Source organism: Salvelinus fontinalis, unplaced genomic scaffold (genome assembly GCF_029448725.1).
Source record: "Salvelinus fontinalis isolate EN_2023a unplaced genomic scaffold, ASM2944872v1 scaffold_0031, whole genome shotgun sequence".
Classification (NCBI taxonomy): Eukaryota; Metazoa; Chordata; class Actinopteri; order Salmoniformes; family Salmonidae; genus Salvelinus; species Salvelinus fontinalis.
In genome coordinates, this window is record NW_026600240.1 from 349,685 (window position 1) to 372,277 (window position 22,593).

The 22,593-nt window shown below is 46.3% G+C and overlaps 1 protein-coding gene across 4 annotated transcripts in view; it reads right to left on the reverse strand.

The window, feature by feature from the left end:
- Positions 1-2,440: 2,440 nt before the first annotated feature.
- The window catches only part of LOC129842296 (elongation factor 1-delta-like), a 33,984-nt gene continuing 13,831 nt past the window's right edge, over positions 2,441-22,593 (reverse strand). For 2 of the 4 annotated variants that reach the window (XM_055910784.1, XM_055910785.1), the window contains 5 exons: positions 8,703-8,781; positions 8,469-8,554; positions 5,938-6,126; positions 3,032-3,226; positions 2,747-2,857 (listed from right to left, as the gene is read on the reverse strand). In XM_055910784.1, the coding sequence (XP_055766759.1) occupies positions 2,819-2,857; positions 3,032-3,226; positions 5,938-6,126; positions 8,469-8,554; positions 8,703-8,781 (588 nt within the window). In that variant the 3' untranslated portion in view covers positions 2,747-2,818. Of the gene's footprint in view, positions 2,678-2,746; positions 2,858-3,031; positions 3,227-5,937; positions 6,127-8,468; positions 8,555-8,702; positions 8,782-11,096; positions 11,157-22,593 lie in introns of those variants that run through there. The other 2 variants (XM_055910782.1, XM_055910783.1) reach the window with 2 other exon arrangements.

Sequence of the window (22,593 nt, forward strand, 5' to 3'; positions counted from 1 at the left end):
TAAACTGCACGTTGGATCTGTTCTACCACTAAACTGCACGTTGGATCTGTTCTACCACTAAACTGCACGTTGGGTTGGATCTGTTCTACCACTAAACTGCACGTTGGATCTGTTCTACCACTAAACTGCTCGTTGGATCTGTTCTACCACTAAACTGCTCGTTGGATCTGTTCTACCACTAAACTGCTCGTTGGATCTGTTCTACCACTAAACTGCACGTTGGATCTGTTCTACCACTAAACTGCACGTTGGGTTGGATCTGTTCTACCACTAAACTGCACGTTGGATCTGTTCTACCACTAAACTGCACGTTGGATCTGTTCTACCACTAAACTGCACGTTGGGTTGGATCTGTTCTACCACTAAACTGCACGTTGGATCTGTTCTACCACTAAACTGCACGTTGGATCTGTTCTACCACTAAACTGCTCGTTGGATCTGTTCTACCACTAAACTGCTCGTTGGATCTCTTCTACCACTAAACTGCTCGTTGGATCTGTTCTACCACTAAACTGCTCGTTGGATCTGTTCTACCACTAAACTGCTCGTTGGATCTGTTCTACCACTAAACTGCTCGTTGGATCTGTTCTACCACTAAACTGCACGTTGGGTTGGATCTGTTCTACCACTAAACTGCTCGTTGGATCTGTTCTACCACTAAACTGCTCGTTGGATCTGTTCTACCACTAAACTGCACGTTGGATCTGTTCTACCACTAAACTGCTCGTTGGATCTGTTCTACCACTAAACTGCACGTTGGATCTGTTCTACCACTAAACTGCACGTTGGATCTGTTCTACCACTAAACTGCACGTTGGATCTGTTCTACCACTAAACTGCACGTTGGGTTGGATCTGTTCTACCACTAAACTGCACGTTGGATCTGTTCTACCACTAAACTGCTCGTTGGATCTGTTCTACCACTAAACTGCACGTTGGATCTGTTCTACCACTAAACTGCTCGTTGGATCTGTTCTACCACTAAACTGCACGTTGGATCTGTTCTACCACTAAACTGCACGTTGGATCTGTTCTACCACTAAACTGCACGTTGGATCTGTTCTACCACTAAACTGCTCGTTGGATCTGTTCTACCACTAAACTGCTCGTTGGATCTGTTCTACCACTAAACTGCTCGTTGGATCTGTTCTACCACTAAACTGCACGTTGGATCTGTTCTACCACTAAACTGCACGTTGGATCTGTTCTACCACTAAACTGCACGTTGGGTTGGATCTGTTCTACCACTAAACTGCACGTTGGGTTGGATCTGTTCTACCACTAAACTGCACGTTGGATCTGTTCTACCACTAAACTGCTCGTTGGATCTGTTCTACCACTAAACTGCTCGTTGGATCTGTTCTACCACTAAACTGCTCGTTGGATCTGTTCTACCACTAAACTGCACGTTGGATCTGTTCTACCACTAAACTGCACGTTGGGTTGGATCTGTTCTACCACTAAACTGCACGTTGGGTTGGATCTGTTCTACCACTAAACTGCACGTTGGATCTGTTCTACCACTAAACTGCACGTTGGATCTGTTCTACCACTAAACTGCACGTTGGGTTGGATCTGTTCTACCACTAAACTGCACGTTGGATCTGTTCTACCACTAAACTGCACGTTGGATCTGTTCTACCACTAAACTGCTCGTTGGATCTGTTCTACCACTAAACTGCTCGTTGGATCTGTTCTACCACTAAACTGCTCGTTGGATCTGTTCTACCACTAAACTGCTCGTTGGATCTGTTCTACCACTAAACTGCTCGTTGGATCTGTTCTACCACTAAACTGCACGTTGGGTTGGATCTGTTCTACCACTAAACTGCACGTTGGGTTGGATCGCGTAGAGCAACAAACTGCTTGAAATAGCTTATTTACTACTGTGAAATGGGTCCAATGAAATGAGATGAATGGTAGCCTATAGGATGAATGGTAGCCTATAGGATGAATGGTAGCCTATAGGATGAATGGTAGCCTATAGGATGAATGGTAGCCTATAGGATGAATGGTAGCCTATAGGATGAGATGGTAGCCTATAGGATGAGATGGTAGCCTATCCCATCTTGTTGCAGGTCTATAGGCTTTTCTGCGAGTATGAAACCATCAGTCAGAAAAGGTGAGGAAATTATTCTGCAATGATCTTGTAAATTAAATAAACAGTAGGAAATATGCCTATTTCTAAGTATTTTAAAATGCAAAGACGAATCCATTTTTTGCTCTTTCAAACCAGCAAACGCTGGGCTCAGGTGCTGTGGGGAGGGGGTATTACTGAGCGCTGCTACTGGGAGGCAGAGTGGAGAGGCCAGGGAGGGGTGTATATAGGGGCATAGCAGAAGAAGGGGTGCTTTCCCCTCACTGGGCCTTTACTAGTCCTCTATTAACAGACCTATATAGACATCATGTTTCCCCTCATTCATACAGAAACAGACAGGTGTTTGTGCTTAAAGCTGTTTTATTAGTAACTGTGCAAGCAGAGAGCAGCAGTAACTCTTTGGATGACTGGAGAGGAGGGAGGATAGGAGAGGAAGGAGGGAGGAAAGGAGAGGAAGGAGGGAGGAAAGGAGAGGAAGGAAAGGAGAGGAAGGAGGGGAGGAAGGAGGAGAGGAAGGAAGGAGGAGAGGAAGGAGGGAGGAGAGGAAGGAGGGAGGAGAGGAAGGAGGGAGGAGAGGAAGGAGGGAGGGAGGAAGGAGGGAGGAAGGAGAGGAGGGAGGGAGGGAGGGAGGGAGGAGAGGAGGGAGGGAGGGAGGAAGGAGGGAGGAGAGGAAGGAGGGAGGGAGGGAGGAAGGAGGGAGGGAGGAAGGAAAGGAGAGGCTTAGATCTTGTTGAAGGCAGCCACGTCGACACTCTGGACCTGAAATAGAAGATCAGGGACCTCAGATCAGACATTAGGGTTACTAACATGATTCAGACCACTATCAGACATCAGACCACTATCAGACCACTATCAGACCACTATCAGACCTATCAGACCTATCAGACCACTATAATACATTAGTAATAGTTATCTACAGCGTGTAATACTCACGTAGTCCTCAAACTTGGTGATCTCTTCCTCTAGCAGGTCTGTCCCCACCTTGTCGTCCTCGACAACACACCCGATCTGGAGCTTCTTTATGCCGTAACCCACGGGAACCAGCTTGGACTGACCCCACAGCAGACCGTCAGCTACAACAGACCTCACACACTCCTCCAACTTAGACATGTCTGTCTCATCATCCCACTGAGAAAGAGAGAGGAGGGAGAGGAGAGGGGAGAGAGAGGAGGGAGAGGAGGGAGAGAGAGGAGAGAGAGAAGAGGGAGAAGAGGGAGAAGAGGGAGAGGAGGGAGAGGAGGGAGAGGAGGGAGAAGAGAGAGAGGAGAGAGAGGATGGAGAAGAGGGAGAGGAGAGAGAAGAGGGAGAGGAGGGAGAAGAGGGAGAAGAGGGAGAAGAGGGAGAAGAGGGAGAAGAGGGAGAAGAGGGAGAGGAGGGAGAGGAGGGAGAGGAGGGAGAGGAGGGAGAAGAGGGAGAGGAGGGAGAGGAGGGAGAGGAGGGAGAGGAGGAGAGGAGAGGAGAGAGAGGAGAGGAGAGGAAGGGAGAAGAGAGAGAGGAGAGAGAGGAGGGAGAGGAGAGAGAAGAGGGAGAAGAGAGAGAGGAGAGAGAGGAGGGAGAAGAGGGAGAGGAGGGAGAGGAGGGAGAGGAGAGGAGAGGAGAGAGAGGGAGAGGAGAGAGAGGAGGGAGAGGAAGGAGAGGAAGGAGAGGAGAGGAGAGAGAGGGAGAGGAGAGAGAGGAGGGAGAGGAGGGAGAGGAGAGAGAGGGAGAGGAGGGAGAGGAGGGAGAGGAGAGGAGGGAGAGGAGAGGAGAGAGAGGGAGAGGAGAGGAGAGAGAGGAGGGAGAGGAAGGAGAGGAGAGGAGAGGAGAGAGAGGGAGAGGAGAGAGAGGAGGGAGAGGAGGGAGAGGAGAGAGAGGAGGGAGAGGAGGGAGAGGAGGGAGAGGAGGGAGAGGAGGGAGAGGAGAGGAGAGAGAGGGAGAGGAGAGAGGGAGAGGAGAGAGAGGAGGGAGAGGAGAGAGGAGAGAGAAGAGGGAGAGGAGAGAGAGGAGAGAGAGGAGAGAGAAGAGGGAGAAGAGGGAGAAGAGGGAGAAGAGGGAGAAGAGGGAGAAGAGGGAGAAGAGGGAGAGGAGGGAGAGGAGGGAGAAGAGGGAGAGGAGGGAGAGGAGGGAGAGGAGGGAGAGGAGGAGAGGAGAGGAGAGAGAGGAGAGGAGAGGAAGGGAGAAGAGGGAGAAGAGAGAGAGGAGAGAGAGGAGGGAGAAGAGGGAGAGGAGAGAGAAGAGGGAGAAGAGAGAGAGGAGAGAGAGGAGGGAGAAGAGGGAGAGGAGGGAGAGGAGGGAGAGGAGGGAGAGGAGGGAGAGGAGGGAGAGGAGAGGAGAGAGAGGGAGAGGAGAGAGAGGAGGGAGAGGAAGGAGAGGAAGGAGAGGAGAGGAGAGAGAGGGAGAGGAGAGAGAGGAGGGAGAGGAGGGAGAGGAGAGGAGAGAGAGGGAGAGGAGGGAGAGGAGGGAGAGGAGGGAGAGGAGAGGAGAGAGAGGGAGAGGAGAGGAGAGAGAGGAGGGAGAGGAAGGAGAGGAGAGGAGAGAGAGGGAGAGGAGAGAGAGGAGGGAGAGGAGGGAGAGGAGAGAGAGGAGGGAGAGGAGGGAGAGGAGGGAGAGGAGGGAGAGGAGGGAGAGGAGAGGAGAGAGAGGGAGAGGAGAGAGAGGGAGAGGAGAGAGAGGAGGGAGAGGAGAGAGGAGAGAGAAGAGGGAGAGGAGAGAGAGGAGAGAGAGGAGAGAGAAGAGGGAGAAGAGGGAGAAGAGGGAGAAGAGGGAGAAGAGGGAGAAGAGAGAGGAGAGAGAGGAGGGAGAAGAGGGAGAAGAGGGAGAGGAGGGAGAGGAGGGAGAGGAGGAGAGGAGAGGAGAGAGAGGAGAGGAGAGGAGAGGAAGGGAGAAGAGAGAGAGGAGAGAGAGGAGGGAGAGGAGAGAGAAGAGGGAGAAGAGAGAGAAGAGAGAGAGGAGGGAGAAGAGGGAGAGGAGGGAGAGGAGGGAGAGGAGAGGAGAGAGAGGGAGAGGAGAGAGAGGAGGGAGAGGAAGGAGAGGAAGGAGAGGAGAGGAGAGAGAGGGAGAGGAGAGAGAGGAGGGAGAGGAGAGGAGAGAGAGGAGAGGAGAGAGAGGGAGAGGAGGGAGAGGAGGGAGAGGAGAGGAGGGAGAGGAGAGGAGAGAGAGGGAGAGGAGAGGAGAGAGAGGAGGGAGAGGAAGGAGAGGAGAGGAGAGGAGAGAGAGGGAGAGGAGAGAGAGGAGGGAGAGGAGGGAGAGGAGAGAGAGGAGAGAGAGGAGGGAGAGGAGGGAGAGGAGGGAGAGGAGGGAGAGGAGGGAGAGGAGGGAGAGGAGAGAGAGGGAGAGGAGAGAGAGGGAGAGGAGAGAGAGGGAGAGGAGAGAGAGGAGGGAGAGGAGAGAGGAGAGAGAAGAGGGAGAGGAGAGAGAGGAGAGAGAAGAGGGAGAAGAGGGAGAAGAGGGAGAAGAGGGAGAAGAGGGAGAAGAGGGAGAAGAGGGAGAAGAGGGAGAAGAGGGAGAAGAGAGAGGAGAGAGAGGGAGAGGAGAGAGAGGAGGGAGAGGAGAGAGAGGAGGGAGAGGGAGAGGAGAGAGAGGGAGAGGAGAGAGAGGAGGGAGAGGAGAGAGAGGAGGGAGAGGAGGGAGAGGAGGGAGAGGAGAGGAGGGAGAGGAGAGAGAAAGCATTAGATATGCCTTCCGCCTTTCAACTACTGACATACAGGTTTGACATCCAGCAGGACAGAGAGGACAGGGGACAGAGAGACAACGTACAGGCTTGACATCCAGCAGGACAGAGAGGACAGGGGACAGAGAGACAACATACAGGTTTGACATCCAGCAGGACAGAGAGGACAGAGGACAGAGAGACAACGTACAGGCTTGACATCCAGCAGGATAGAGGACTTGGCGATGAGCGCTGGTTTCTTGGACTTCTTGGCAGCGTAGGCAGCGATTCTCTCCTCCTTCAGCCTCTCTACCTCTTCATCCTCCTCCTCATCACTCCCAAAGAGGTCCATATCATCATCATCCTCCTCCTCTACCTTCACAGACTGAACAGTCACCGCCTGAAAGGAGACAGAAGAAATAAGCATCTCCGACATATCGTTCATAGTTCATAGTTCATAGTACATAGTACATAGTTCATAGTTCATAGTTCATAGTTCATAGTTCATAGTTCATAGTTCATAGTTCATAGTTCATAGTACACTGATCTAACATGCAACAATTTCAGAGATTTTACTGAGTTCCAGTTCATAAGGAAATTAGTTAGTTTAAATAAATACATTAGGCCCTAATCTATGGATTTACATGACTGGATGCAGGTCATGGGAGAACTGGGACATGTTCAGCTTCCCGGAGAACTGGGACATGTTCAGCTTCCAGGAGAACTGGGACATGTTCAGCTTCCAGGAGAACTGGGACATGTTCAGCTTCCCGGAGAACTGGGACATGTTCAGCTTCCAGGAGAACTGGGACATGTTCAGCTTCCAGGAGAACTGGGACCTGTTCAGCTTCCAGGAGAACTGGGACATGTTCAGCTTCCAGGAGAACTGGGACCTGTTCAGCTTCCAGGAGAACTGGGACATGTTCAGCTTCCAGGAGAACTGGGACATGTTCAGCTTCCAGGAGAACTGGGACATGTTCAGCTTCCAGGAGAACTGGGACATGTTCAGCTTCCAGGAGAACTGGGACATGTTCAGCTTCCAGGAGAACTGGGACCTGTTCAGCTTCCAGGAGAACTGGGACATGTTCAGCTTCCAGGAGAACTGGGACATGTTCAGCTTCCAGGAGAACTGGGACATGTTCAGCTTCCAGGAGAACTGGGACATGTTCAGCTTCCAGGAGAACTGGGACATGTTCAGCTTCCAGGAATTGTGTCCAGATCCTTGCTACATGGGGCTGTGCGTCATACTGAAACATGAGGTGATGGTGGCGGATGAATGGCACAACAATGGACCTCAGGACCTCATCACAGTATCTCTGTGCATTCAAATTCCCATTGATAAAATGCAGTTGTGTTAGTTGTCTGTAGCTTATGCCTGCCCAATACCATAACCCCACCGCCACCATGGGGCACTCTGTCACAACGTTGACATCAGCCAACGGCTCGCCCACACGACGCCATACACGCTGTCTGCCATCTGCCCGGTACAGTTGAAACCGGGATTCATCCAACCTACCGGTGGCCATCCAAGGTGAGCATTTTCCCCACTGAAGTCAGTTACGACGCTGAACTGCAGTCAGGTCAAGACCCTGGTGAGGATGACGAGCACGCAGATGAGCTTCTCTGAGACAGTTTCTGACTGTTTTTGTCACCAAACCCTCAGTTTCATCAGCTGTCTGGGTGGCTGGTCTCAGACAAACCCTCAGTTTCATCAGCTGTCTGGGTGGCTGGTCTCAGACAAACCCTCAGTTTCATCAATTGTCTGGGTGGCTGGTCTCAGACAAACCCTCAGTTTCATCAGCTGTCTGGGTGGCTGGTCTCAGACAAACCCTCAGTTTCATCAGCTGTCCTGGTGGCTGGTCTCAGACAAACCCTCAGTTTCATCAGCTGTCTGGGTGGCTGGTCTCAGTTTCATCAGCTGTCTGGGTGGCTGGTCTCAGACAAACCCTCAGTTTCATCAGCTGTCTGGGTGGCTGGTCTCAGTTTCATCAGCTGTCTGGGTGGCTGGTCTCAGACAAACCCTCAGTTTCATCAGCTGTCCAGGTGGCTGGTCTCAGACCAGAGGAACCCGGATGTGGAGGTCATGGCGTGTTCTAGTCTGTGGTTGTGAGGCCGGTTGGACATACTGCCAAATTCTCTAAAAGGATGTTGAGGCGGCTTATGGTAGAGAAATTCTGGCAACTGCTCTGGTTGACATTCCTGCAGGCAGCAGGCAAATTGCACTCTCCCTCAACTTGAGACATCTGTGGCTTTGTGTTGTCTGACAAAACTGTACATTTTAGTGGCCTTTTATTGTCCACAACACAAGGTGCACCCGTGTAATGATCATGCTGTTGATTCAGCTTGTTGATATGCCACACCTGTCAGGTGGATGGATTATCTTGGTGAAGGAGAAATGCTCACTAACAGGTATGTAAACAAATTTGTGCGATATAATCTTTTTGTGCGTTTCTGGGATCGTTTATTTCAGCTCATGAAACCATCACGTTTGTTTGTTCAGTGTCGTTATAAAGCCGAAATATCGTTCATAGATCACACCATTCTCGGTACAGAAAAATCCAAATGTACACCTTCAATCTTCAACCGGATGTCCGCTCCAGTCCGCACAGAGTTCCGCGACCACAACAGCCAATGTAGATGCGGACGTTCGACGTCAGAAATAAATTGAATCATTTCGCTTGAACGGACCAAGCGGACAGCGCGGACCAAGCGGAGGTGTAAATTAAACGTCTCTAAACCCACCTTGGCACAGGGAACAGCTGGGCTCCTCTCCAGAACCTGGACTCTGTTCTCCAGCTTGAACAAGGCTGTTCTCAGATCCCCCACCACTACACACACACACACACACACACACACACACACAACATTATCGTCAATCATCATTGTTTCTGTGGTCTGTGAACTGGGTCAATAAAGATCTATTCCACATGAATATAGATCAGAATATGATCATTAACAAATGAAAGCCAGACGTACCTTTGTGCAGTTCCTGGTTCTCCAGCTCCAGACTCTTCATACGAGACACCAACTCCTGGTCCCCACTGGCTGAGGAAGACTACACACACACCCGGCGGTCAGAGGAAGACGGCATGCTCTGACAGACCAGGTAAATAACTGTCAGCTCTCTGACAGACCAGGTAAATAACTGTCAGCTCTCTGACAGACCAGGTATTTAACTATCAGCTCTCTGACAGACCAGATAAATAACTGTCAGCTCTCTGACAGACCAGGTATTTAACTATCAGCTCTCTGACAGACCAGGTATTTAACTATCAGCTCTCTGACAGACCAGGTCAACTCTCTGACAGACCAGATAAATAACTATCAGCTCTCTGACAGACCAGATATTTAACTATCAGCTCTCTGACAGACCAGGTATTTAACTGTCAGCTCTCTGACAGACCAGGTCAACTCTCTGACAGACCAGATAAATAATTATCAGCTCTCTGACAGACCAGATAAATAATTATCAGCTCTCTGACAGACCAGATAAATAATTATCAGCTCTCTGACAGACCAGATATTTAACTGTCAGCTCTCTGACAGACCAGATATTTAACTGTCAGCTCTCTGACAGACCAGATATTTAACTGTCAGCTCTCTGACAGACCAGATATTTAACTATCAGCTCTCTGACAGACCAGATATTTAACTGTCAGCTCTCTGACAGACCAGATAAATAACTATCAGCTCTCTGACAGACCAGGTAAATAACTGTCAGCTCTCTGACAGACCAGGTAAATAACTGTCAGCTCTCTGACAGACCAGGTAAATAACTGTCAGCTCTCTGACAGACCAGATAAATAATTATCAGCTCTCTGACAGACCAGGTAAATAATTATCAGCTCTCTGACAGACCAGGTAAATAATTATCAGCTCTCTGACAGACCAGGTAAATAACTGTCAGCTCTCTGACAGACCAGATAAATAATTATCAGCTCTCTGACAGACCAGATAAATAATTATCAGCTCTCTGACAGACCAGGTAAATAACTGTCAGCTCTCTGACAGACCAGATATTTAACTATCAGCTCTCTGACAGACCAGATAAATAACTATCAGCTCTCTGACAGACCAGGTATTTAACTGTCAGCTCTCTGACAGACCAGGTCAGCTCTCTGACAGACCAGATATTTAACTATCAGCTCTGACAGACCAGGTATTTAACTGTCAGCTCTCTGACAGACCAGGTCAGCTCTCTGACAGACCAGGTCAGCTCTCTGACAGACCAGATATTTAACTGTCAGCTCTCTGACAGACCAGGTATTTAACTGTCAGCTCTCTGACAGACCAGGTCAGCTCTCTGACAGACCAGATATTTAACTATCAGCTCTCTGACAGACCAGGTATTTAACTGTCAGCTCTCTGACAGACCAGGTCAGCTCTCTGACAGACCAGATATTTAACTATCAGCTCTGACAGACCAGGTATTTAACTGTCAGCTCTCTGACAGACCAGGTCAGCTCTCTGACAGACCAGGTCAGCTCTCTGACAGACCAGATATTTAACTGTCAGCTCTCTGACAGACCAGGTAAATAACTATCAGCTCTCTGACAGACCAGATATTTAACTATCAGCTCTCTGACAGACCAGATAAATAACTGTCAGCTCTCTGACAGACCAGATATTTAACTATCAGCTCTGACAGACCAGGTCAGCTCTCTGACAGAGCAGATAAATAACTGTCAGCTCTCTGACAGAGCAGATAAATAACTGTCAGCTCTCTGACAGAGCAGATAAATAACTGTCAGCTCTCTGACAGACCAGATTAATAACTGTCAGCTCTCTGACAGACCAGGTAAATAACTGTCAGCTCTCTGACAGACCAGATAAATAACTATCAGCTCTCTGACAGACCATGTCAGCTCTCTGACAGACCAGATAAATAACTGTCAGCTCTCTGACAGACCAGATAAATAACTGTCAGCTCTCTGACAGACCAGGTAATTTAACTATAGCAGGGTTCCCCACTTGGTGGTCTGAATTTGGCCCCCCAAAGCATTCTGAGCAAACTACTATAAAAACACCAGGAAATCAGCTCCAAGTGTAAATTTAGGAAATCTGTTACCAAGTATTCCTGCGCATAGTAGAGATACATGTGATCATATACATATAGAAGAAAGGTTTGAAATGATCTGTTTGTAATTATATTCTGGCCCCCAACCAGCCGGTCAAGAAAGAAATTGGTCCGCGGCTGAATTTAGTTCATGATCCATGGGGTAGAGGACAGAGAGGGCAGAGAGGAGAGAATTAGAGAGTGGGTGGGGGGGGGGGGGGGGGGGGGTTGATCAATGTGTGTGTGTGTGGTACACGCCAGTTCAGTCCATGCACCTCTCAGCCCTGTACAAGGCCCTTATGATGGGAACTTACATTCCTGTGCTGGCGCTTCTGGGGACGAGATCGTGCTCTACCTTGGAGGGGTGACTTTACCTGGTTAACATGGAGGGGGGAGGACAGGACAGAGGAGGAGGAGAGGAGGAGAGGAGAGGAGAGGGGAGAGGAGGAGAGGAGGAGAGGAGGAGGGGAGGAGAGGAGGAGGAGGAGGAGGAGGAGGAGAGGAGGAGGGGAGGAGAGGAGGAGAGGAGGAGGAGGAGGAGGAGGAGGAGGAGGAGAGGAGGAGAGGAGGAGAGAAGGGGAGAAGGGGAGAAGGGGAGAAGGGGAGGAGAGAAGGGGAGAAGGGGAGGAGAGGAGGAGAGGAGGGGAGGAGGGGAGGAGAGGAGAGGAGGAGAGGAGGGGGGGAGGAGAGGAGGGAGGAGAGGACAGTGAAACAGCCATGAAGGACAGGAGGGGAGTACAAAGGGAGGAGGAGGCCAAAGGGAGGAGAGGAGGCCAAAGGGAGGAGAGGAGGCCAAAGGGAGGAGAGGAGGCCAAAGGGAGGAGAGGAGGCCAAAGGGAGGAGAGGAGGCCAAAGGGAGGAGAGGAGGCCAAAGGGAGGAGAGGAGGCCAAAGGGAGGAGAGGAGGCCAAAGGGAGGAGAGGAGGCCAAAGGGAGGAGAGGAGGCCAAAGGGAGGAGAGGAGGCCAAAGGGAGGAGAGGAGGCCAAAGGGAGAAGAGGAGGCCAAAGGGAGAAGAGGAGGCCAAAGGGAGAAGAGGAGGACAAAGGGAGGAGAAAAAGGAGAAAGATTGAAGGTCCACCAAGATAGACGTCAAGAACACTACAGGAACAGACTACAGAAACAGACTACAGGAACAGACTACAGGAACAGACTACAGGAACAGACTACAGGAACAGACTACAGGAACAGACTACAGGAACAGACTACAGGAACAGACTACAGGAACAGACTACAGGAACAGACTACAGGAACAGACTACAGGAACAGACTACAGGAACAGACTACAGGAACAGACTACAGGAACAGACTACAGGAACAGACTACAGGAACAGACTACAGGAACAGACTACAGGAACAGACTACAGGAACAGACTACAGGAACAGACTACAGGAACAGACTACAGGAACAGACTACAGGAACAGACTACAGGAACAGACTACAGGAACCGACTACAGGAACCGACTACAGGAACCGACTACAGGAACCGACTACAGGAACCGACTACAGGAACCGACTACAGGAACCGACTACAGGAACCGACTACAGGAACCGACTACAGGAACAGACTACAGGAACAGACTACAGGAACAGACTACAGGAACAGACTACAGGAACAGACTACAGGAACAGACTACAGGAACAGACTACAGGAACAGACTACAGGAACAGACTACAGGAACAGACTACAGGAACAGACTACAGGAACAGACTACAGGAACAGACTACAGGAACAGACTACAGGAACAGACTACAGGAACAGACTACAGGAACAGACTACAGGAACAGACTACAGGAACAGACTACAGGAACAGACTACAGGAACAGACTACAGGAACAGACTACAGGAACAGACTACAGGAACAGACTACAGGAACAGACTACAGGAACAGACTACAGGAACAGACTACAGGAACAGACTACAGGAACAGACTACAGGAACAGACTACAGGAACAGACTACAGGAACAGACTACAGAAACACTACAGGAACAGACTACAGGAACAGACTACAGGAACAGACTACAGGAACAGACTACAGAAACACTACAGAAACACTACAGAAACAGTCGCGAGTCACCAAGAGTTCCAGAACGCTACAACAGTCGCGAGTCACCAAGAGCTCCAGAACGCTACAACAGTCGCGAGTCACCAAGAGCTCCAGAACGCTACAGTCGCGAGTCGCCAAGAGCTCCAGAACGCTACAACAGTCGCGAGTCGCCAAGAGTTCCAGAACGCTACAACAGTCGCGAGTCACCAAGAGTTCCAGAATGTTACAACAGTCATGAGTTCCAGAATGTTACAACAGTCATGAGTTCCAGAATGTTACAACAGTCATGAGTTCCAGAATGTTACAACAGTCATGAGTTCCAGAATGTTACAACAGTCATGAGTTCCAGAATGTTACAACAGTCATGAGTTCCAGAATGTTACAACAGTCGTGAGTCACCAAGAGTTCCAGAATGTTACAACAGTCGTGAGTCACCACGAGTTCCAGAATGTTACAACAGTCGTGAGTCACCACGAGTTCCAGAATGTTACAACAGTCGTGAGTCACCAAGAGTTCCAGAATGTTACAACAGTCGTGAGTCACCACGAGTTCCAGAATGTTACAACAGTCATGAGTTCCAGAATGTTACAACAGTCGTGAGTCACCAAGAGTTCCAGAATGTTACAACAGTCGTGAGTCACCAAGAGTTCCAGAATGTTACAACAGTCGTGAGTCACCAAGAGTTACAGAATGTTACAACAGTCATGAGTTACCAAGAGTTACACAATGTTACAACAGTCATGAGTACCAGAATGTTACAACAGTCGTGAGTTACCAAGAGTTCCAGAATGTTACAACAGTCGTGAGTTCCAGAATGTTACAACAGTCGTGAGTTACCAAGAGTTCCAGAATGTTACAACAGTCATGAGTTACCAAGAGTTACACAATGTTACAACAGTCATGAGTTCCAGAATGTTACAACAGTCGTGAGTTACCAAGAGTTCCAGAATGTTACAACAGTCATGAGTTCCAGAATGTTACAACAGTCGTGAGTTACCAAGAGTTCCAGAATGTTACAACAGTCGTGAGTTACCAAGAGTTCCAGAATGTTACAACAGTCGTGAGTCACCAAGAGTTCCAGAATGTTACAACAGTCGTGAGTTCCAGAATGTTACAACAGTCGTGAGTTCCAGAATGTTACAACAGTCGTGAGTTCCAGAATGTTACAACAGTCGTGAGTTACCAAGAGTTCCAGAATGTTACAGTCGTGAGTTACCAAGAGTTCCAGAATGTTACAACAGTCGTGAGTTACCAAGAGTTCCAGAATGTTACAACAGTCGTGAGTTACCAAGAGTTCCAGAATGTTACAACAGTCGTGAGTCACTAAGAGTTCCAGAATTTTACAACAGTCGTGAGTCACCAAGAGTTCCAGAATGTTACAGTCGTGAGTTACCAAGAGTTCCAGAATGTTACAGTCGTGAGTCACCAAGAGTTCCAGAATGTTACAACAGTCATGAATTACAGAATGTTACAGTCGTGAGTTACCAAAAGTTCCAGAATGTTACAGTCGTGAGTCACCAAGAGTTCCAGAATGTTACAACAGTCATGAGTTACTAAGAGTTCCAGAATGTTACAACAGTCGTGAGTCACCAAGAGTTACACAATGTTACAACAGTCATGAGTTCCAGAATGTTACAACAGTCATGAGTTACCAAGAGTTACACAATGTTACAACAGTCATGAGTTCCAGAATGTTACAACAGTCGTGAGTTCCAGAATGTTACAACAGTCGTGAGTTACCAAGAGTTCCAGAATGTTACAACAGTCGTGAGTTACCAAGAGTTCCAGAATGTTACAACAGTCGTGAGTTACCAAGAGTTCCAGAATGTTACAACAGTCGTGAGTTACCAAGAGTTCCAGAATTTTACAACAGTCGTGAGTTACCAAGAGTTCCAGAATGTTACAACAGTCATGAGTTCCAGAATGTTACAACAGTCATGAGTTACCAAGAGTTACACAATGTTACAACAGTCATGAGTTCCAGAATGTTACAACAGTCGTGAGTTCCAGAATGTTACAACAGTCGTGAGTTACCAAGAGTTCCAGAATGTTACAACAGTCGTGAGTTACCAAGAGTTCCAGAATGTTACAACAGTCGTGAGTTACCAAGAGTTCCAGAATGTTACAACAGTCGTGAGTTACCAAGAGTTCCAGAATTTTACAACAGTCGTGAGTTACCAAGAGTTCCAGAATGTTACAACAGTCGTGAGTCACCAAGAGTTCCAGAATGTTACAACAGTCGTGAGTTACTAAGAGTTCCAGAATGTTACAGTCGTGAGTCACCAAGAGTTCCAGAATGTTACAACAGTCGTGAGTTACCAAGAGTGCCAGAATGTTACAGTCGTGAGTTACCAAGAGTGCCAGAATGTTACAGTCGTGAGTCACCAAGAGTTCCAGAATGTTACAACAGTCATGAGTTACAGAATGTTACAACAGTCGTGAGTTACCAAAAGTTCCAGAATGTTACAGTTTTGAGTCACCAAGAGTTCCAGAATGTTACAACAGTCATGAGTTACTAAGAGTTCCAGAATGTTACAACAGTCGTGAGTCACCAAGAGTTCCAGAATGTTACAACAGTCGTGAGTCACCAAGAGTTCCAGAATGTTACAACAGTCGTGAGTTACTAAGAGTTCCAGAATGTTACAACAGTCGTGAGTTACTAAGAGTTCCAGAATGTTGCAACAGTCATGAGTTACTAAGTTCCAGAATGTTGCAACAGTCGTGAGTTACTAAGAGTTCCAGAATGTTACAGTCATGAGTCACCAAGAGTTCCAGAATGTTACAGTCATGAGTCACCAAGAGTTCCAGAATGTTACAGTCGTGAGTTACTAAGAGTTCCAGAATGTTACAGTCATGAGTTACCAAGAGTTCCAGAATGTTACAGTCATGAGTTACTAAGAGTTCCAGAATGTTACAACAGTCGTGAGTTACTAAGAGTTCCAGAATGTTACAGTCATGAGTTACCAAGAGTTCCAGAATGTTACAGTCATGAGTTACTAAGAGTTCCAGAATGTTACAACAGTCGTGAGTCACCAAGAGTTCCAGAATGCTACAGTCATGAGTCACCAAGAGTTCCAGAATGTTACAGTCATGAGTCACCAAGAGTTCCAGAATGTTACAGTCGTGAGTTACTAAGAGTTCCAGAATGTTACAGTCATGAGTTACCAAGAGTTCCAGAATGTTACAGTCATGAGTTACTAAGAGTTCCAGAATGTTACAACAGTCGTGAGTTACTAAGAGTTCCAGAATGTTACAGTCATGAGTTACCAAGATTTCCAGAATGTTACAGTCATGAGTTACTAAGAGTTCCAGAATGTTACAACAGTCGTGAGTCACCAAGAGTTCCAGAATGCTACAGTCATGAGTCACCAAGAGTTCCAGAATGTTACAGTCATGAGTCACCAAGAGTTCCAGAATGTTACAACAGTCGTGAGTTACCAAGAGTTCCAGAATGTTACAACAGTCGTGAGTTACTAAGAGTTCCAGAATGTTACAACAGTCGTGAGTCACCAAGAGTTCCAGAATGTTACAACAGTCGTGAGTTACTAAGAGTTCCAGAATGTTACAACAGTCGTGAGTCACCAAGAGTTCCAGAATGTTACAGTCGTGAGTTACCAAGAGTTCCAGAATGTTACAGTCGTGAGTCACCAAGAGTTCCAGAATGTTACAACAGTCGTGAGTTACCAAGAGTTCCAGAATGTTACAGTCGTGAGTCACCAAGAGTTCCAGAATGTTACAACAGTCATGAGTTCCAGAATGTTACAACAGTCATGAGTTCCAGAATGTTACAACAGTCATGAGTTACCAAGAGTTCCAGAATGTTACAACAGTCGTGAGTCACCAAGAGTTCCAGAATGTTACAACAGTCGTGAGTCACCAAGAGTTCCAGAATGTTACAACAGTCGTGAGTTACTAAGAGTTCCAGAATGTTACAGTCGTGAGTTACTAAGAGTTCCAGAATGTTACAACAGTCGTGAGTCACCAAGAGTTCCAGAATGTTACAACAGTCGGAGTTACCAAGAGTTCCAGAATGTTACAGTCGTGAGTCACCAAGAGTTCCAGAATGTTACAACAGTCATGAGTTCCAGAATGTTACAACAGTCGTGAGTTACCAAGAGTTCCAGAATGTTACAACAGTCGTGAGTTACTAAGAGTTCCAGAATGTTACAACAGTCGTGAGTCACTAAGAGTTCCAGAATGTTACAACAGTCGTGAGTCACCAAGAGTTCCAGAATGTTACAGTCGTGAGTCACCAAGAGTTCCAGAATGTTACAACAGTCGTGAGTTACTAAGAGTTCCAGAATGTTACAACAGTCGTGAGTTACCAAGAGTTCCAGAATGTTACAACAGTCGTGAGTTACTAAGAGTTCCAGAATGTTACAACAGTCGTGAGTTACTAAGAGTTCCAGAATGTTACAACAGTCATGAGTTACCAAGAGTTCCAGAATGTTACAACAGTCGTGAGTTACAGAATGTTACAACAGTCGTGAGTTACTAAGAGTTCCAGAATGTTACAACAGTCGTGAGTTACTAAGAGTTCCAGAATGTTACAACAGTCGTGAGTTACTAAGAGTTCCAGAATGTTACAGTCGTGAGTTACTAAGAGTTCCAGAATGTTACAACAGTCGTGAGTCACCAAGAGTTCCAGAATGTTACAACAGTCGTGAGTTACTAAGAGTTCCAGAATGTTACAGTCGTGAGTTACTAAGAGTTCCAGAATGTTACAACAGTCGTGAGTCACCAAGAGTTCCAGAATGTTACAACAGTCGGAGTTACCAAGAGTTCCAGAATGTTACAGTCGTGAGTCACCAAGAGTTCCAGAATGTTACAACAGTCATGAGTTCCAGAATGTTACAACAGTCGTGAGTTACCAAGAGTTCCAGAATGTTACAACAGTCGTGAGTTACTAAGAGTTCCAGAATGTTACAGTCGTGAGTCACCAAGAGTTCCAGAATGTTACAACAGTCGTGAGTTACTAAGAGTTCCAGAATGTTACAACAGTCGTGAGTTACCAAGAGTTCCAGAATGTTACAACAGTCGTGAGTTACTAAGAGTTCCAGAATGTTACAACAGTCGTGAGTTACTAAGAGTTCCAGAATGTTACAACAGTCATGAGTTAGAGTTCCAGAATGTTACAACAGTCGTGAGTTACCAAGAGTTCCAGAATGTTACAACAGTCGTGAGTTCCAGAATGTTACAACAGTCATGAGTTACTAAGAGTTCCAGAATGTTACAACAGTCGTGAGTTACTAAGAGTTCCAGAATGTTACAGTCGTGAGTCACCAAGAGTTCCAGAATGTTACAACAGTCGTGAGTCACCAAGAGTTCCAGAATGTTACAACAGTCGTGAGTCACCAAGAGTTCCAGAATGTTACAACAGTCGTGAGTTACTAAGAGTTCCAGAATGTTACAACAGTCATGAGTTACCAAGAGTTACACAATGTTACAACAGTCATGAGTACCAGAATGTTACAACAGTCGTGAGTTACCAAGAGTTCCAGAATGTTACAACAGTCGTGAATTCCAGAATGTTACAACAGTCGTGAGTTACCAAGAGTTCCAGAATGTTACAACAGTCATGAGTTCCAGAATGTTACAACAGTCGTGAGTTACCAAGAGTTCCAGAATGTTACAACAGTCGTGAGTCACCAAGAGTTCCAGAATGTTACAACAGTCGTGAGTTCCAGAATGTTACAACAGTCGTGAGTTCCAGAATGTTACAACAGTCGTGAGTTCCAGAATGTTACAACAGTCGTGAGTTACCAAGAGTTCCAGAATGTTACAACAGTCGTGAGTTACCAAGAGTTCCAGAATGTTACAACAGTCGTGAGTTACCAAGAGTTCCAGAATGTTACAACAGTCGTGAGTCACTAAGAGTTCCAGAATTTTACAACAGTCGTGAGTCACCAAGAGTTCCAGAATGTTACAACAGTCGTGAGTTACCAAGAGTGCCAGAATGTTACAGTCGTGAGTTACCAAGAGTGCCAGAATGTTACAGTCGTGAGTCACCAAGAGTTCCAGAATGTTACAACAGTCATGAATTACAGAATGTTACAGTCGTGAGTTACCAAAAGTTCCAGAATGTTACAGTCGTGAGTCACCAAGAGTTCCAGAATGTTACAACAGTCATGAGTTACTAAGAGTTCCAGAATGTTACAACAGTCGTGAGTCACCAAGAGTTACACAATGTTACAACAGTCATGAGTTCCAGAATGTTACAACAGTCATGAGTTACCAAGAGTTACACAATGTTACAACAGTCATGAGTTCCAGAATGTTACAACAGTCGTGAGTTCCAGAATGTTACAACAGTCGTGAGTTACCAAGAGTTCCAGAATGTTACAACAGTCGTGAGTTACCAAGAGTTCCAGAATGTTACAACAGTCGTGAGTTACCAAGAGTTCCAGAATGTTACAACAGTCGTGAGTTACCAAGAGTTCCAGAATGTTACAACAGTCGTGAGTTACCAAGAGTTCCAGAATGTTACAACAGTCGTGAGTCACCAAGAGTTCCAGAATGTTACAACAGTCGTGAGTTACTAAGAGTTCCAGAATGTTACAGTCGTGAGTCACCAAGAGTTCCAGAATGTTACAACAGTCGTGAGTTACCAAGAGTGCCAGAATGTTACAGTCGTGAGTTACCAAGAGTGCCAGAATGTTACAGTCGTGAGTCACCAAGAGTTCCAGAATGTTACAACAGTCATGAGTTCCAGAATGTTACAACAGTCGTGAGTTACCAAAAGTTCCAGAATGTTACAGTTTTGAGTCACCAAGAGTTCCAGAATGTTACAACAGTCATGAGTTACTAAGAGTTCCAGAATGTTACAACAGTCGTGAGTCACCAAGAGTTCCAGAATGTTACAACAGTCGTGAGTCACCAAGAGTTCCAGAATGTTACAACAGTCGTGAGTTACTAAGAGTTCCAGAATGTTACAACAGTCGTGAGTTACTAAGAGTTCCAGAATGTTGCAACAGTCATGAGTTACTAAGAGTTCCAGAATGTTGCAACAGTCGTGAGTTACTAAGAGTTCCAGAATGTTACAGTCATGAGTTACCAAGAGTTCCAGAATGTTACAGTCATGAGTTACTAAGAGTTCCAGAATGTTACAACAGTCGTGAGTCACCAAGAGTTCCAGAATGCTACAGTCATGAGTCACCAAGAGTTCCAGAATGTTACAGTCATGAGTCACCAAGAGTTCCAGAATGTTACAGTCGTGAGTTACTAAGAGTTCCAGAATGTTACAGTCATGAGTTACCAAGAGTTCCAGAATGTTACAGTCATGAGTTACTAAGAGTTCCAGAATGTTACAACAGTCGTGAGTTACTAAGAGTTCCAGAATGTTACAGTCATGAGTTACCAAGAGTTCCAGAATGTTACAGTCATGAGTTACCAAGAGTTCCAGAATGTTACAGTCATGAGTTACTAAGAGTTCCAGAATGTTACAACAGTCGTGAGTCACCAAGAGTTCCAGAATGCTACAGTCATGAGTCACCAAGAGTTCCAGAATGTTACAGTCATGAGTCACCAAGAGTTCCAGAATGTTACAGTCGTGAGTTACTAAGAGTTCCAGAATGTTACAGTCATGAGTTACCAAGAGTTCCAGAATGTTACAGTCATGAGTTACTAAGAGTTCCAGAATGTTACAACAGTCGTGAGTTACTAAGAGTTCCAGAATGTTACAACAGTCGTGAGTCACCAAGAGTTCCAGAATGCTACAGTCATGAGTCACCAAGAGTTCCAGAATGTTACAGTCATGAGTCACCAAGAGTTCCAGAATGTTACAACAGTCGTGAGTTACCAAGAGTTCCAGAATGTTACAACAGTCGTGAGTTACTAAGAGTTCCAGAATGTTACAACAGTCGTGAGTCACCAAGAGTTCCAGAATGTTACAACAGTCGTGAGTTACTAAGAGTTCCAGAATGTTACAACAGTCGTGAGTCACCAAGAGTTCCAGAATGTTACAGTCGTGAGTTACCAAGAGTTCCAGAATGTTACAGTCGTGAGTCACCAAGAGTTCCAGAATGTTACAACAGTCGTGAGTTACCAAGAGTTCCAGAATGTTACAGTCGTGAGTCACCAAGAGTTCCAGAATGTTACAACAGTCATGAGTTCCAGAATGTTACAACAGTCATGAGTTCCAGAATGTTACAACAGTCATGAGTTACCAAGAGTTCCAGAATGTTACAACAGTCGTGAGTCACCAAGAGTTCCAGAATGTTACAACAGTCGTGAGTCACCAAGAGTTCCAGAATGTTACAACAGTCGTGAGTTACTAAGAGTTCCAGAATGTTACAGTCGTGAGTTACTAAGAGTTCCAGAATGTTACAACAGTCGTGAGTCACCAAGAGTTCCAGAATGTTACAACAGTCGGAGTTACCAAGAGTTCCAGAATGTTACAGTCGTGAGTCACCAAGAGTTCCAGAATGTTACAACAGTCATGAGTTCCAGAATGTTACAACAGTCGTGAGTTACCAAGAGTTCCAGAATGTTACAACAGTCGTGAGTTACTAAGAGTTCCAGAATGTTACAACAGTCGTGAGTTACTAAGAGTTCCAGAATGTTACAACAGTCGTGAGTCACCAAGAGTTCCAGAATGTTACAACAGTCGTGAGTCACCAAGAGTTCCAGAATGTTACAACAGTCGTGAGTTACTAAGAGTTCCAGAATGTTACAACAGTCGTGAGTTACCAAGAGTTCCAGAATGTTACAACAGTCGTGAGTTACTAAGAGTTCCAGAATGTTACAACAGTCGTGAGTTACTAAGAGTTCCAGAATGTTACAACAGTCATGAGTTACTAAGAGTTCCAGAATGTTACAACAGTCGTGAGTTACCAAGAGTTCCAGAATGTTACAACAGTCGTGAGTTACAGAATGTTACAACAGTCGTGAGTTACTAAGAGTTCCAGAATGTTACAACAGTCGTGAGTTACTAAGGGTTCCAGAATGTTACAACAGTCGTGAGTTACTAAGAGTTCCAGAATGTTAGTCGTGAGTTACTAAGAGTTCCAGAATGTTACAGTCGTGAGTCACCAAGAGTTCCAGAATGTTACAACAGTCGTGAGTTACTAAGAGTTCCAGAATGTTACAGTCGTGAGTCACCAAGAGTTCCAGAATGTTACAACAGTCGGAGTTACCAAGAGTTCCAGAATGTTACAGTCGTGAGTCACCAAGAGTTCCAGAATGTTACAACAGTCATGAGTTCCAGAATGTTACAACAGTCGTGAGTTACCAAGAGTTCCAGAATGTTACAACAGTCGTGAGTTACTAAGAGTTCCAGAATGTTACAACAGTCGTGAGTTACTAAGAGTTCCAGAATGTTACAGTCGTGAGTCACCAAGAGTTCCAGAATGTTACAACAGTCGTGAGTCACCAAGAGTTCCAGAATGTTACAACAGTCGTGAGTCACCAAGAGTTCCAGAATGTTACAACAGTCGTGAGTCACCAAGAGTTCCAGAATGTTACAACAGTCGTGAGTTACTAAGAGTTCCAGAATGTTACAACAGTCGTGAGTTACCAAGAGTTCCAGAATGTTACAACAGTCGTGAGTTACTAAGAGTTCCAGAATGTTACAACAGTCGTGAGTTACTAAGAGTTCCAGAATGTTACAGTCATGAGTTACTAAGAGTTCCAGAATGTTACAACAGTCGTGAGTTACCAAGAGTTCCAGAATGTTACAACAGTCGTGAGTTACAGAATGTTACAACAGTCGTGAGTTACTAAGAGTTCCAGAATGTTACAACAGTCGTGAGTTACTAAGAGTTCCA